Source organism: Montipora capricornis, chromosome 13, assembly GCF_036669925.1.
Source record: "Montipora capricornis isolate CH-2021 chromosome 13, ASM3666992v2, whole genome shotgun sequence".
Taxonomy (NCBI): Eukaryota; Metazoa; Cnidaria; class Anthozoa; order Scleractinia; family Acroporidae; genus Montipora; species Montipora capricornis.
This window is the reverse complement of record NC_090895.1, coordinates 5,935,542-5,951,256: the sequence shown is the minus strand read 5'-3', so window position 1 is coordinate 5,951,256 and position 15,715 is coordinate 5,935,542. Positions and strand designations below refer to the sequence as shown.

The window sequence follows — 15,715 nt, the reverse complement described above, 5'->3', positions numbered from 1 at the left end:
AAAGGAACTTCCAAGAAGATAGAAAAGTACCCTCAAATGAAGACCAGTTTACATATATCGGAACAATAAAGAAAAAAGGTGGGTAAGGTAAAGTCACGTGCGACCTAACTAGGGCCCATTACGGCCGGAGCTGGGATGCTAGTCCATCGCGGGGTTACCTCTAGCAGTATATCGCGGGTACCCATTTACACACCTGGGTGAAGAGAGACAATGTGGCGTAAATTCGCTTGTCTAAGGAAACAACACGATGACAGACTGAGCTAGGCCTCGAACCAGCGACCCTTGGAATCGAAACGTCGGCGCTGTAACCACTACGCCACCGTGCCTCCACAAAAGGAAAAAAATGACGGGACAAATTCTTATAAATTTGAAAGTCTTCAAACTGTTTTGCTTTTTTATACCTTCATCACGTTCATCCTCCGCTTCTGTTGTTGTGGTAACTCCAACGGTTGGAGTAGCTTCATCTAAGGTTGTTTCAGCTTCCTTTATCGTAAACGCACTGTAACCCACAACATTTCTCGCACGAACTCGGATAGTGTACATAGTACCACTTCGAAGACCAGTCATTAGGCATGTCAGGGGCTTTCTCATTTCTGTGCAGCTTCTCCACTTCATGCTTTGCTCATTTTTCTCTCGAAGCTGCACCAAATATTCCAGAACAGGAGCATCGGGATTGGTGAAGGATTCCTTCCATTGAATTTTCATTTCATTAAGACCTGGATTGATCTGAACGATTAGGGGCGCCTCTGGTTCAGCTAGAAACACGAGGAAATTTTTGGATTGGTCATTATTATGATAACTTGATCTCTCATTTCAGTACAGGAGGACGCAAGGTCAGTAAAGTTGTCAGTTATGTACTTAAAATTGGTATGTTTCCCGTAATGCCGTAATTGAGTGGATTTAGCAGAATGCGAGTTATATGTTGATAGAGTCCTAACCAATTGGCCGAGTCGGAAAGTACCATAATACTCTTTGTCCCCCACGGGCCCCCCCCCCCGAAATTTTGCATAAGCACTAATTCCAGTTTCTCTTGGGATTTACAATGGTCCCAAGAAAAACAAAAACAATGCCTGTTCGAAATTTGGGGGGATTGGGGTTGGGGGGGGGGGGGGGGGGGGGGTGGAGGGTGGGGCAAGGGTCTTTTACCATTTTCTGCTTCGGCCAATTACGGTATGAGACAGCGAAGAATCGATGGAAGTATATTTAGTATACCGGGATACTTGCTACCTTTTTCTTGTCTTATCGCGTCAGGAGCCCCTAACCAGTCTTCAACTCCAATACTACGGTCTCTGTAACGGCATTTTCACAGATCAAGCTATTTTTAGACGACTTCTTAAGAAAGATCTTGCTTGCACGAGTGACCAGTCTCTATCCCATGAGTAATAATTTGTCATGCAGAACTTGTGATTAGCTGGAAAGGTATAGTTTCGCTCGAAAATGAATCTAAAAATAACTCGGTCTGTAAAGACGCCACGAAGTTGTACGCTCTTGGTCGTGGCCGTTTCTCGAAAGTTCCGACAACTTTTCGGGCCCGAAAACCGTCAACCGCTCGTTTTGGAAAGCGGATCTTTCAAGGTAACAAAAAGAAAAATGACGGTGAAGTTTGACAACTTAAATCCACTCCGTTCTTGAGATACAAAGGGAATTGTGACACCCGAAAATGGCCCGTAAAGTTTCGGGACTTTCGAGAAACGGGCTCGGCCAGCTAATCGCATTTGATGTTCTCAAAGAATATCTTATTGCAGTGGAAATCGTGAAACAAAAGAATTCAGATTTTAAAGAAATGTTATAGAAATGCTTTGGTTGCATTTTGCAGCCATGTTCGGTATACTTTCCACTGAAGGTGCCGTGCACTATCTTTGAGTGCGATTGGCGTTGACTGTATATTTTAGTATCGATAATTATTATCCAACTGTGTTAGTTATTGAACAAAATGAAATGCACGAAACGAGTATAAATATTACACGATATTGTACAGTTAGTTATCTGTACACTTGGTCATTTACAGTAGAGAACCGGTTTGACTAGTTTAGTTGCTGACGTTGCCCCGCATGCACAAATCTGTCACCCGTTCGCGGTTGTTTACAATTCATTTTCTAAGAATTTAGTGCAAAAAAAAGTTGGATAATAAATAGCTTATTAGATGTTTTGGTGTGTCGTATCGCTGAGTATTTCCACTCGTTGTTTGTATTTTGATTCGTCCTAGCGGGCTCGTCAAAATACAGCACAACTCGTAAAAATACTCAACGATATTACACACCAAAACACTTAATAAGATATATTTATATACCTTTAATTTCTTTTATAAGCTTATTTACCATCTTAATTTACTGCGCATCTGAGCATCACGTCATGTTAAGATGCGCTTTTTAAGTCACTAATTATTATTCGCTGGATTTCATTAGTTGACTTGATTACTTGTTTGATTGTTCCTTGCTGCATTGCTTGCTGCATTGAGTTACTAGGTTAACTTTTTGTCGCTAAAAACTCACCCTTACCTAGCATGTTTAAGATCACTCTCTGCGTTGTTGAACCCATCAGATTTGTTGCAGTGCATGCGAGGGAACCAAAATCATCCGACGTTTTCGGTGTGAATTTCAGTGTACTAACACGTGATTGAGACTGTACAATAGAACTAACTGTGCCATCACGACTCCATGTGATATCTGGCAACGGAACGCCCCTAGCTTCGCAATGGACATCGGTTTCGTGGTCTATCCAGGTCCAGATTTCCATTGTATTGTTGTTTTTCATCTCTGGTTTGTCTATAAGGAACATGTAGACTAAGAGTTGAAGCAGACTAATAGCAATAGTGTCGTTAACAAAATACCAATTGCAATTAGTTTCAACGTTTTTGTTGCTGTTTTTTTGTTTCCTCGTTTTTAGTGCAAACTTAAAATCTAATGACTCTAGAAGGTTCTTTGTTTTTCTGCTGTACCGAAGCGCAAAAAGCCTCAAACACTTCTTTGGTCTAGTTCCTCAGTCGATAGATACATTGGTTAATTCCTGAGGTGTAAGGTCTTCGTAGAGATAATTTGTATATGTTTATAACAACAAAATTTGCAATAAGAATTAGTTCAGGACCATAACGTGGCTTATCACAAATAAATATCATCATTTTTCTTTCTTTTTGTCAATTTTTTTCCTCACTGCAAATGTTTTTCGAAATGACGACTTTTTGGTGTAAGATTGTCCATACCAGTACTCAGTGTAGCTTCTTTGAATGGAAACGAAAAGAAAGGAACTGTTTACTTCTGTAAATCGTACACTCACCTTGAAATTGCCTAAAATCAAAGCCGAATGAAAAAAAAATGCAAAGGGTCACCCTTATCAATTTCTCCGCTGCGGCACTTACTTACAATTTACTGTGACGTGAACATTGACCCTTGCATCGGCCATTACTCCGTTTCCAGCGGTGCACTGATAAGTTCCTGCTTCACTTCTGCTGATGTTATAGAGGGTAAGAGTTTCTCCACTTGGTACATTTGTCGGATGAGAGCCATTTAGAAATGCCCATGTTATGTTTGCCGGAGGATTTCCCGTTGCATTGCAGAACAACGTGATGTTATCAGTCTCTTTAACCGTTGCATTATTGGAGACAAAGTCTATCAAAGATGGAACTGAAACAAAGTGAAAAAAAATTCTGATTACCCATTTTGCTTCCATTCATTTGCTTCCATCGTTTGTGCATTCATGATGATGTTAATATGCTTTTGCATAAAAAAAATCTATTTCCACAATTGAGACTTTAAAAACGAAGGAACATGGAATATATATTTTTAAAATTCTAAACAACATGAACAGATAAATGTGATCCTCTTTTGACGTTAATTGTCACTTGGTCTAATTGCATGTTCACCCCCTATCATCAGCACAAGGCTATTGTTTTCTAATTAGTCAGCTGAAGGTACATTGAAAGTGCATTTCACTTTGAGCCTCACGTGAGCAATTCCAAATTTTACCAAGAATATATGGGATCATCAGCCTCTTAGCCACCCAAGATTTAACCGGGGCCGTATTTTGACAGCTAATAGCTGGGTCGTTATCAAAGCTAAAAGGCTTAAAACTGGAGATTTAACAAAGTTTAGTTAGTTCTTTTACCGTTTGAAGTCAACTCAGTCGTAAATAGCACGATTCCATATGCGAGCAAGTGAGAAATAACTGGTATGTTAAGGCTGGTTTACACATACGACGCAAGCTTAAGCACTAGCAACATACGCAGACGCCGCAGTAGCGTTTCGATAATGGGTAACTTTCATTAGAACAAAAGACACTAATTAACAACAAGTTAATGCGCCTGCGTATGTTGCTTATGCTTATGCTTGCGTCGTATGTGTAAACCAGCCTTTAATGAAACAAAATCAATGTAAACAAAGACGTTATCAAAGTGGAAAATATTTCTACATTCCGACACGTACACAACACGTTGAGGCTCATGGCCGCTATGTCTCCGGTGCCAAGAATGTTGCTGGGTACACATTCATATTCCCCTTTGTGTGAAGAGTTAACGTTTTGAATGACGAACACGCCATCTTTGGAATAACCGAGAAATTCCCTCTTGAAGCGAAATTCGTATACAGCAGGTGGAACACTGTCTGCGCTGCAAAAGAATGTTATTGTCTGTCCCTCAAACACATTATCCATCTTTTCCACGTTCGATGTTAGGTTCGTCGCTCTTGGTTTGTCTGTAGAAAAAAGAACAATCAATAGCTTTTTTCCCCCAAAATTCGGCACCTAATGATGTTTTGTTGACTTCTTACTGATGTGGTAGAATGATTGAGAAAGTAAAAACGTCAGCAGTCGCCGCGACTATTATTATGAAAACTATCCTACTAGATGAATTCATGGTAAGTTTTGTTGTTCTTGTTTCTTCAAAAATTGTGACTTACAGTTGACCATTACGGACGAGGTAGTAATTGCATCCTCTCCAATTCCATTGCTAGCCTTGCATTGGTAATATCCAGAATCGGCTTTCACCGCACCTTTCACAACAAGAACACCGTCCGTGGAGTTTAACAGGGAGGGGCTAGGTCTTTTCGTCCATGTTATCTTTGGTGGCGGATTTCCACTCGCGATGCATACAAGGCGCAGGTCGTCCGTCTCGTTCACTGTTTGACTATCTTGTCTCTTGATCATGCTTGGAGGATCTAAAAAGTTGAAGAAAACTATTGACTTTAAAAGGAAAAAAAAACGATCATTCTCGTACAGATTATCTTTCAAGAATTGTTGCCCCAGAATATTGTCTCTCTTGGGCAAATATTCGAAAGTGACATTTTTATGATCGCTTTGAGTATTCCTACAGAGTTGACCATGATAGACAACGTCTTAAAAATAAAGCTAGACCCTAAAAAAGTCTTTTGCACGCATTGCTTAAATACATCCAGCTAATCATCTTATAAGCTTAACTTTTGGGAACTGCTTTTGTTTTCGCCCTTCTTGTCTGTACTAATAGAATTAGAAATACATTTCTCAGGAAATCAGTATTAAATCTTATTAGCTAATGAGTAAACCTTAAAGTAAATAAACGTACAGAAAACATTGAGGTGTCTTGTAGCGTTTGCCGGTTTCCCTATGCCATTTGTGGCCGTACACACGTATGTCCCAGCATCGGTTCTGTTAGCATGCGTGATGGCAAGCCGCTGACCAGAGGGGTACGAATCGCTTGATGTCTGGTTAATCTTTGTCCACGTGACTATTGGAAGAGGTTTCCCATCACTAGTACATTCGAGGTCCACGTGGTTTCCTTCAGTGACATTATATCTCTTGGTCGGTGGATTGATGGCAGGTGCGTCTGGAGATCACAAAGAAATGCCAAGATCAAATTATTCCAAATACTTAATAAAGAATAATAAAAATAAGACAGCGTAGATCTCTAGAGTGATAAGCGCCATTGCTTATTTTCGAAAGTACAAACGGAAGATTGATTTCAATCAGCTGGGAAATGTGTGATTATTTTTTTTTTGTCGAAGTGAATTCGCCACTAACCATTTGTCTATAGGGTTAAGCACCATGAACATCATAGAGGCTGTGCACTAGCTGTTTTTGTAAATATTTTCTTTAATTGTGTAGACGTTGGTTTCACTAGTTGTCAGTTTGTGACTTACAGTTGACTATAATAGTGACAATGGAAATTGCATCGTCTCCAATTCCATTACTAGCTTTACATTGGTAGTCCCCCGAATCGTTGTTCTTCACACTTTTGACAACCAAAACATCCCCAACTGTGGTAAGCCTGGTGGAGTTTGATATTTTTGTCCAAATTATCTCTGGCTGTGGATTTCCAGTTGCGTTGCACTTGAGTCGCAAGTCTTGCTGCTCTGTAACTGTGTGATTGCTATGTGTATTGATTATGCTTGGAGGATCTAGAAAGATTAGACAAGGCAATTAGGCATTGCAAAATATTCGTTTTATGGCGTAACTTTACAACAAGAAGTTGCCCTTAAAATCACCAAAGTATTATTGTGCCATTGCGTTACACTTCGTAAGCAATATTCAAAATGTTTCTCTGTTTATTGTTGCAGTCTTTTTCCGGCAAAGAATTTCATCGAATAGCATGTCAGGAGGCATCCGCTTGAATTATTAATCAGCGAAACGATCTGAAAGGCTTTATCTCAGAAAGTTTTCACAATGACCCCTTTTGGGCGAAGAAAGAAATTCCAAAGCGATTTTCCAAATTCTTACCCGTTGGCTTTACGTTATCGACTTACAGAAAACATTGAGGTGTCTTGTAGCGTTTGCCGGTTTCCCTATGCCATTTGTGGCCGTACACACGTATGTCCCAGCATCGGTTCTGTTAGCATGCGTGATGGCAAGCCGCTGACCAGAGGGGTACGAATCGCTTGATGTCTGGTTAATCTTTGTCCACGTGACTATTGGAAGAGGTTTCCCATCACTAGTACATTCGAGGTCCACGTGGTTTCCTTCAGTGACATTATATCTCTTGGTCGGTGGATTGATGGCAGGTGCGTCTGGAGATCACAAAGAAATGCCAAGATCAAATTATTCCAAATACTTAATAAAGAATAATAATAATAATAATAATAATAATAATAATAATAATAATAATAATAATAATAATAACTATAATAATAATAATAATAATAATAATAATAATAATAATAAGACAGCGTAGATCTCTAGAATGATAAGCACCATTGCTTATTTTGGAAAGTACTAACGGAAGATTGATTTCAGTCAGTTGGGAAATGTGTTCTTTCTTTTTTGTCGAAGTGAATTCGCCACTAGCCGTTTGTCTATTGGGTTAAGCACCATGAACATCATAGAGGCTGTGCACTAGCTGTTTTTGTAAATATTTTCTTTAATTGTGTAGAGGTTGGTTTCACTAGTTGTCAGTTTGTGACTTACGGTTGACTATAATAGTGACAATGGAAATTGCATCGTCTCCAATTCCATTACTAGCTTTACATTGGTAGTCCCCCGAATCGTTGTTCTTCACACTTTTGACAACCAAAACATCCCCAACTGTGGTAAGTCTGGTGGAGTTTGATATTTTTGTCCAAATTATCTCTGGCTGTGGATTTCCACTTGCGTTGCACTTCAGTCGCAAGTCTTGTTGCTCTGTAACTGTGTGATTCCTATGTGTATTGATTATGCTTGGAGGATCTAGAAAGGTTAGATGAGGGAATTAGGCATTGCAAATAATTCGTTTTATGGCGTAACTTTACAACAAGAAGTTGCCCTTAAAATCACCAAAATATTATTGTGCCATTGCGTTACACTTCGGAAGCAATATTCAAAATGTTTCTCTGTTTACTGTTGCAGTCTTTTTCCGGCAAAGAATTTTATCGAATAACATGTCAGGGGGCGTCCGATTGAATTTATATACAGCGAAACGATCTGAAAGGCTTTATCTCAGAAAGTTTTCATAATGACCCCTTTTTGAGCGAAGAAAGAAATTACAAAGAGATTTCCCAAATTCTATCTAGTTGGCTCTACTTTATCGACTTACAGAAAACATTGAGGTATCTTCTAGCTGTTGCCGTTTTTCCTATCCCATTTGTGGCCGTACACACGTATGTCCCAGCATCGCTTCTGTTGGCATGCGTGATGGCAAGCCGCTGACCAGAGGGGTATGAATCGCTTGATGCCTGACTAATCCTGGTCCACGTGACTATTGGAAGAGGTGTCCCATGACTAGTACATTCGAGGTCCACGTGGTTTCCTTCAGTGACATTATATCTCTTGGTCGGTGGATTGATGGCAGGTGCGTCTGGAGATCACAAAGAAATGCCAAGATCAAATTATTCCAAATACTTAATAAAGAATAATAAAAATAAGACAGCGTAGATCTCTAGAGTGATAAGCGCCATTGCTTATTTTCGAAAGTACAAACGGAAGATTGATTTCAATCAGCTGGGAAATGTGTGATTATTTTTTTTTTGTCGAAGTGAATTCGCCACTAACCATTTGTCTATAGGGTTAAGCACCATGAACATCATAGAGGCTGTGCACTAGCTGTTTTTGTAAATATTTTCTTTAATTGTGTAGACGTTGGTTTCACTAGTTGTCAGTTTGTGACTTACAGTTGACTATAATAGTGACAATGGAAATTGCATCGTCTCCAATTCCATTACTAGCTTTACATTGGTAGTCCCCCGAATCGTTGTTCTTCACACTTTTGACAACCAAAACATCCCCAACTGTGGTAAGCCTGGTGGAGTTTGATCTTTTCGTCCAAATTATCTCTGGCTGTGGATTTCCAGTTGCGTTGCACTTGAGTCGCAAGTCTTGCTGCTCTGTAACTGTGTGATTGCTATGTGTATTGATTATGCTTGGAGGATCTAGAAAGATTAGACAAGGCAATTAGGCATTGCAAAATATTCGTTTTATGGCGTAACTTTGCAACAAGAAGTTGCCCTTAAAATCACCAAAGTATTATTGTGCCATTGCGTTACACTTCGTAAGCAATATTCAAAATGTTTCTCTGTTTATTGTTGCAGTCTTTTTCCGGCAAAGAATTTCATCGAATAGCATGTCAGGAGGCATCCGCTTGAATTATTAATCAGCGAAACGATCTGAAAGGCTTTATCTCAGAAAGTTTTCACAATGACCCCTTTTGGGCGAAGAAAGAAATTCCAAAGCGATCTTCCAAATTCTTACCCGTTGGCTTTACGTTATCGACTTACAGAAAACATTGAGGTGTCTTGTAGCGTTTGCCGGTTTCCCTATGCCATTTGTGGCCGTACACACGTATGTCCCAGCATCGGTTCTGTTAGCATGCGTGATGGCAAGCCGCTGACCAGAGGGGTACGAATCGCTTGATGTCTGGTTAATCTTTGTCCACGTGACTATTGGAAGAGGTTTCCCATCACTAGTACATTCGAGGTCCACGTGGTTTCCTTCAGTGACATTATATCTCTTGGTCGGTGGATTGATGGCAGGTGCGTCTGGAGATCACAAAGAAATGCCAAGATCAAATTATTCCAAATACTTAATAGAGAATAATAATAATAATAATAATAATAATAATAATAATAATAATAATAATAATAATAATAATGATAATATTAATAATAATAATAATAATAATAATAATAATAATAATAAGACAGCGTAGATCTCTAGAATGATAAGCACCATTGCTTATTTTGGAAAGTACTAACGGAAGATTGATTTCAGTCAGTTGGGAAATGTGTTCTTTCTTTTTTGTCGAAGTGAATTCGCCACTAGCCGTTTATCTATTGGGTTAAGCACCATGAACATCATAGAGGCTGTGCACTAGCTGTTTTTGTAAATATTTTCTTTAATTGTGTAGAGGTTGGTTTCACTAGTTGTCAGTTTGTGACTTACGGTTGACTATAATAGTGACAATGGAAATTGCATCGTCTCCAATTCCATTACTAGCTTTACATTGGTAGTCCCCCGAATCGTTGTTCTTCACACTTTTGACAACCAAAACATCCCCAACTGTGGTAAGTCTGGTGGAGTTTGATATTTTTGTCCAAATTATCTCTGGCTGTGGATTTCCACTTGCGTTGCACTTCAGTCGCAAGTCTTGTTGCTCTGTAACTGTGTGATTCCTATGTGTATTGATTATGCTTGGAGGATCTAGAAAGGTTAGATGAGGGAATTAGGCATTGCAAATAATTCGTTTTATGGCGTAACTTTACAACAAGAAGTTGCCCTTAAAATCACCAAAATATTATTGTGCCATTGCGTTACACTTCGGAAGCAATATTCAAAATGTTTCTCTGTTTACTGTTGCAGTCTTTTTCCGGCAAAGAATTTTATCGAATAACATGTCAGGGGGCGTCCGATTGAATTTATATACAGCGAAACGATCTGAAAGGCTTTATCTCAGAAAGTTTTCATAATGACCCCTTTTTGAGCGAAGAAAGAAATTACAAAGAGATTTCCCAAATTCTATCTAGTTGGCTCTACTTTATCGACTTACAGAAAACATTGAGGTATCTTCTAGCTGTTGCCGTTTTTCCTATCCCATTTGTGGCCGTACACACGTATGTCCCAGCATCGCTTCTGTTGGCATGCGTGATGGCAAGCCGCTGACCAGAGGGGTATGAATCGCTTGATGCCTGACTAATCCTGGTCCACGTGACTATTGGAAGAGGTGTCCCATGACTAGTACATTCGAGGTCTACGTGGTTTCCTTCAGTGACATTATATCTCTTGGTCGGTGGATTGATGGCAGGTGCGTCTGGAGATCACAAAGAAATGCCAAGATCAAATTATTCCAAATACTTAATAAATGATAATAATAATAATAATAATAATAACAATAATAATAATAATAATAATAATAATAATAATAAGACAGCGTAGATCTCTAGAATGATAAGCACCATTGCTTATTTTGGAAAGTACTAACGGAAGATTGATTTCAGTCAGCTGGGAAATGTGTTCTTTTTTTTTTGTCGAAGTGAATTCGCCACTAGCCGTTTATCTATTGGGTTAAGCACCATGAACATCATAGAGGCTGTGCACTAGCTGTTTTTGTAAATATTTTCTTTAATTGTGTAGAGGTTGGTTTCACTAGTTGTCAGTTTGTGACTTACGGTTGACTATAATAGTGACAATGGAAATTGCATCGTCTCCAATTCCATTACTAGCTTTACATTGGTAGTCCCCCGAATCGTTGTTTTTCACACTTTTGACAACCAAAACATCCCCAACTGTGGTAAGCCTGGTGGAGTTTGATATTTTTGTCCAAATTATCTCTGGCTGTGGATTTCCAGTTGCGTTGCACTTGAGTCGCAAGTCTTGTTGCTCTGTAACTGTGTGATTCCTATGTGTAATGATTATGCTTGGAGGATCTAGAAAGGTTAGATGAGGGAATTAGGCATTGCAAATAATTCGTTTTATGGCGTAACTTTACAACAAGAAGTTGCCCTTAAAATCACCAAAATATTATTGTGCCATTGCGTTACACTTCGGAAGTCTCCGCTTACGAGCCAGAAGGCTCATCAGGCTCATCAGGCCGGCGCTTATCTCCGGTTTCTGTAGCATGAAGCGGCTAGCAGTATTTGTACTTCCCCCTGGATGGGATGCTAGTCCATCGCAGGGTTACCCCCAGCATTACGCCGGTACCCATTTAAACACCTGGGTTGAGAGAGGCACCGTGAGAGTAAAGTGTCTTGCCCAAGAACACAACACAATGTCCCCTGCCAGGCCCCGAACCCGGACCACACGATCCGAAGTCGAGCGCACTAACCATGAGGCCACCGCGCCTCCCGTTACACTTCGGAAGCAATATTCAAAATGTTTCTCTGTTTACTGTTGCAGTCTTTTTCCGGCAAAGAATTTTATCGAATAACATGTCAGGGGGCGTCCGATTGAATTTATATACAGCGAAACGATCTGAAAGGCTTTATCTCAGAAAGTTTTCATAATGACCCCTTTTTGAGCGAAGAAAGAAATTACAAAGAGATTTCCCAAATTCTATCTAGTTGGCTCTACTTTATCGACTTACAGAAAACATTGAGGTATCTTCTAGCTGTTGCCGTTTTTCCTATCCCATTTGTGGCCGTACACACGTATGTCCCAGCATCGCTTCTGTTGGCATGCGTGATGGCAAGCCGCTGACCAGAGGGGTATGAATCGCTTGATGCCTGACTAATCCTGGTCCACGTGACTATTGGAAGAGGTGTCCCATGACTAGTACATTCGAGGTCTACGTGGTTTCCTTCAGTGACATTATATCTCTTGGTCGGTGGATTGATGGCAGGTGCGTCTGGAGATCACAAAGAAATGCCAAGATCAAATTATTCCAAATACTTAATAAATGATAATAATAATAATAATAATAATAACAATAATAATAATAATAACAATAATAATAATTACAATAATAATAATAACAATAATAATAATAATTATAAAAATAATAACAATAAGACAGCGTAGATCTCTAGAATGAAAAGCACCACTGCTTATTTTGGAAAGTACGAACGGAAGATTGATTTCAGTCAGTTGGGAAATGTGTTCTTTTTTTTTTGTCGAAGTGAATTCGCCACTAACCGTTCACGGTCTATTGGGTTAAGCACCATGAACATCATAGAGGCTGTGCACTAGCTGTTTTTGTAAATATTTTCTTTAATTGTGTAGAGGTTGGTTTCACTAGTTGTCAGTTTGTGACTTACGGTTGACTATAATAGTGACAATGGAAATTGCATCGTCTCCAATTCCATTACTAGCTTTACATTGGTAGTCCCCCGAATCGTTGTTTTTCACACTTTTGACAACCAAAACATCCCCAACTGTGGTAAGCCTGGTGGAGTTTGATATTTTTGTCCAAATTATCTCTGGCTGTGGATTTCCAGTTGCGTTGCACTTGAGTCGCAAGTCTTGCTGCTCTGTAACTGTGTGATTGCTATGTGTATTGATTATGCTTGGAGGATCTAGAAAGATTAGACAAGGCAATTAGGCATTGCAAAATATTCGTTTTATGGCGTAACTTTACAACAAGAAGTTGCCCTTAAAATCACCAAAGTATTATTGTGCCATTGCGTTACACTTCGTAAGCAATATTCAAAATGTTTCTCTGTTTATTGTTGCAGTCTTTTTCCGGCAAAGAATTTCATCGAATAGCATGTCAGGAGGCATCCGCTTGAATGATTAATCAGCGAAACGATCTGAAAGGCATTATCTCAGAAAGTTTTCATAATGAGCCCTTTTGGGCGAAGAAAGGAATTCCAAAAAGATTTCCCAAATTCTTACCCGTTGGCTTTACTTTATCGACTTACAGAAAACATTGAGGTATCTTGTAGCGTTTGCCGGTTTCCCTATGCCATTTGTGGCCGTACACACGTATGTCCCAGCATCGGTTCTGTTAGCATGCGTGATGGCAAGCTGCTGACCAGAGGGGTATGAATCGCTTGATGCCTGGCTAATCTTTGTCCACGTGACTATAGGAAGAGGTTTCCCATGACTAGTACAGGCGAGGTCCACGTGGTTTCCTTCAGTGACATTATATCTCTTGGTCGGTGGATTGATGGCAGGTGCGTCTGGAGATTACAAAGAAATGTCAAGATCAAATTATTCCAAATACTTAATAAATAATAATAATAATAATAATAATAATAGTAATAATAATAATAATAATAGTAATAATAATAATAATAATAATAAGACAGCGTAGATCTCTAGAATGATAAGCACCACTGCTTATTTTGGAAAGTACGAACGGAAGATTGATTTTAGTGACTTGGGAAATGTGTTCTTTTTTTTTTGTCGAAGTGAATTCGCCACTAACCGTTTGTCTATCGGGTTAAGCACCATGAACATCATAGAGGCTGTGCACTAGCTGTTTTTGTAAATATTTTCTTTAATTGTGTAGACGTTGGTTTCACTAGTTGTCAGTTTGTGACTTACAGTTGACTATAATAGTGACAATGGAAATTGCATCGTCTCCAATTCCATTACTAGCTTTACATTGGTAGTCCCCCGAATCGTTGTTCTTCACACTTTTGACAACCAAAACACCCCCAACTGTGGTAAGCCTGGTGGAGTTTGATATTTTTGTCCAAATTATCTCTGGCTGTGGATTTCCAGTTGCGTTGCACTTGAGTCGCAAGTCTTGCTGCTCTGTAACTGTGTGATTGCTATGTGTATTGATTATGCTTGGAGGATCTAGAAAGATTAGACAAGGCAATTAGGCATTGCAAAATATTCGTTTTATGGCGTAACTTTGCAACAAGAAGTTGCCCTTAAAATCACCAAAAAATTATTGTGCCATTGCGTTACACTTCGGAAGCAATATTCAAAAGGTTTCTCTGTTTACTGATGCAGTCTTTTTCCGGCAAAGAATTTCATCGAATAGCATGTCAGGAGGCGTCCGGTTGAATTATTAATTAGCGAAACGATCTGAAAGGCATTATCTCAGAAAGTTTTCATGATGACCCCTTTTGGGCGAAGAAAGAAATTCCAAAGGGATTTTCCAAATTTTTTACCCGTTGGCTTTACTTTATCGACTTACAGAAAACATTGAGGTATCTTGTAGCTTTTGCCGGATTCCCGATGCCGTTTGTGACTGTACAGATGTATATACCAGCATCTGTTCTGGTAGCGTTGATGATGCTGATCCTCCCATCAGCCGACTGTGAGACATTTAAGACCTTGCCAACTTTTGTCCACGTGACCACTGGAAGAGGCATTCCATCACTGATACAGTCGAGCTCAACATCGTTTCCTTCGGTGACATTCAATCTCTTGGTCAGAGGATTGATGATGGGTGCGTCTGCAGAGTTCAAAGTAGAAGAATAACTAACACGTAGCAAAATATTTTCACAAAGTGTATACATGGTTAGAGAGCTACTAATGTGCTTGGCAGTTTACTTTCAAGCATGGCCTCCTATTGGAGACTGGCTTCCGCCTTTCCGCTCTTGGTATGTTCATTGAAACGGAAATATCACGTGGTCATTAGTAGTTTATTTTTTGTTGATACCAACCCATTTACTTATTTTTTCTGACTTTTCAAATGATGTATTTGATATTTTTATCGCGAGGATTTTTTCCTCGGCATAATCAGCTCTCTTCTTATACTAATGATACTACGCGATCAACAAGTGTCATGATTTTTATCCACATTTCTGGTCACCTAAGCCTTCGAAATTTACACATAAAGCAAACAAGGTTTCACGCTAGGCAAGTTTCTTGGTCTTTGTTCGCGCTATCTTGGAGATTTAAGGACGTTCGCGCGAAAATCTTCCCACATTGAAATTTGCTTCACTTCTCGTCTGAAGTTAGGTCATAAATTACTTATTCCAAAAATGAAAAAAAAGTTGAGGGTCACCGACTTTGTTTCGGAGAAAAAGGCAAGGGAAAAATGCTCTAATTTCGATAGATAGGTCATCATAACGACACGTATGCTCATCTACTCGTCCGTCGAAAATCATAAAAATAATATATTAGAGTGAAGGTTTCTGTGTATAGAAATATAGGACTGCGTTTTTTAGATAATTTCAGGCCACTGGGGATGTCGTAGACATTAGAGTTAATCCTGAACGAGCGTTTTTGAAGATGAATTGGAATTAAATGTGCCATTCTTCATTCTTTAGCCGACCTGGAAATTTTCCCCCGCCATTTTTGTCGCCATAAGATCTTAACTAATGTTTGAAGTAATGCGTGACAAATTGCAGTCGCGTTACCTGCGCAGTAAAAATTGCGCACAAACAATTAGCGCGAACGTCCTTAGGATAGCAAAATATGATGATCCACTGAGCCGTGTATTTTCTCTTGC

General features: G+C 39.4%; 1 protein-coding gene across 1 annotated transcript in view; it reads right to left on the bottom strand.

The window, feature by feature from the left end:
• The window catches only part of LOC138029715 (hemicentin-1-like), a 28,073-nt gene that overhangs the window by 3,358 nt on the left and 9,000 nt on the right, over positions 1-15,715 (bottom strand). Inside the window, exons 5-24 of the mRNA XM_068877470.1 lie at positions 14,453-14,713; positions 13,849-14,106; positions 13,221-13,481; positions 12,618-12,875; positions 11,948-12,208; positions 11,034-11,291; positions 10,415-10,675; positions 9,811-10,068; positions 9,147-9,407; positions 8,544-8,801; positions 7,970-8,230; positions 7,366-7,623; positions 6,708-6,968; positions 6,105-6,362; positions 5,531-5,791; positions 4,890-5,147; positions 4,419-4,685; positions 3,360-3,620; positions 2,499-2,765; positions 402-755 (exon numbers count right to left, since the gene is read on the bottom strand). Of these exons, the coding sequence (XP_068733571.1) occupies positions 402-755; positions 2,499-2,765; positions 3,360-3,620; positions 4,419-4,685; positions 4,890-5,147; positions 5,531-5,791; positions 6,105-6,362; positions 6,708-6,968; positions 7,366-7,623; positions 7,970-8,230; positions 8,544-8,801; positions 9,147-9,407; positions 9,811-10,068; positions 10,415-10,675; positions 11,034-11,291; positions 11,948-12,208; positions 12,618-12,875; positions 13,221-13,481; positions 13,849-14,106; positions 14,453-14,713 (5,301 nt within the window). The remainder of the gene's footprint in view (positions 1-401; positions 756-2,498; positions 2,766-3,359; positions 3,621-4,418; positions 4,686-4,889; positions 5,148-5,530; positions 5,792-6,104; positions 6,363-6,707; positions 6,969-7,365; positions 7,624-7,969; positions 8,231-8,543; positions 8,802-9,146; positions 9,408-9,810; positions 10,069-10,414; positions 10,676-11,033; positions 11,292-11,947; positions 12,209-12,617; positions 12,876-13,220; positions 13,482-13,848; positions 14,107-14,452; positions 14,714-15,715) is intronic.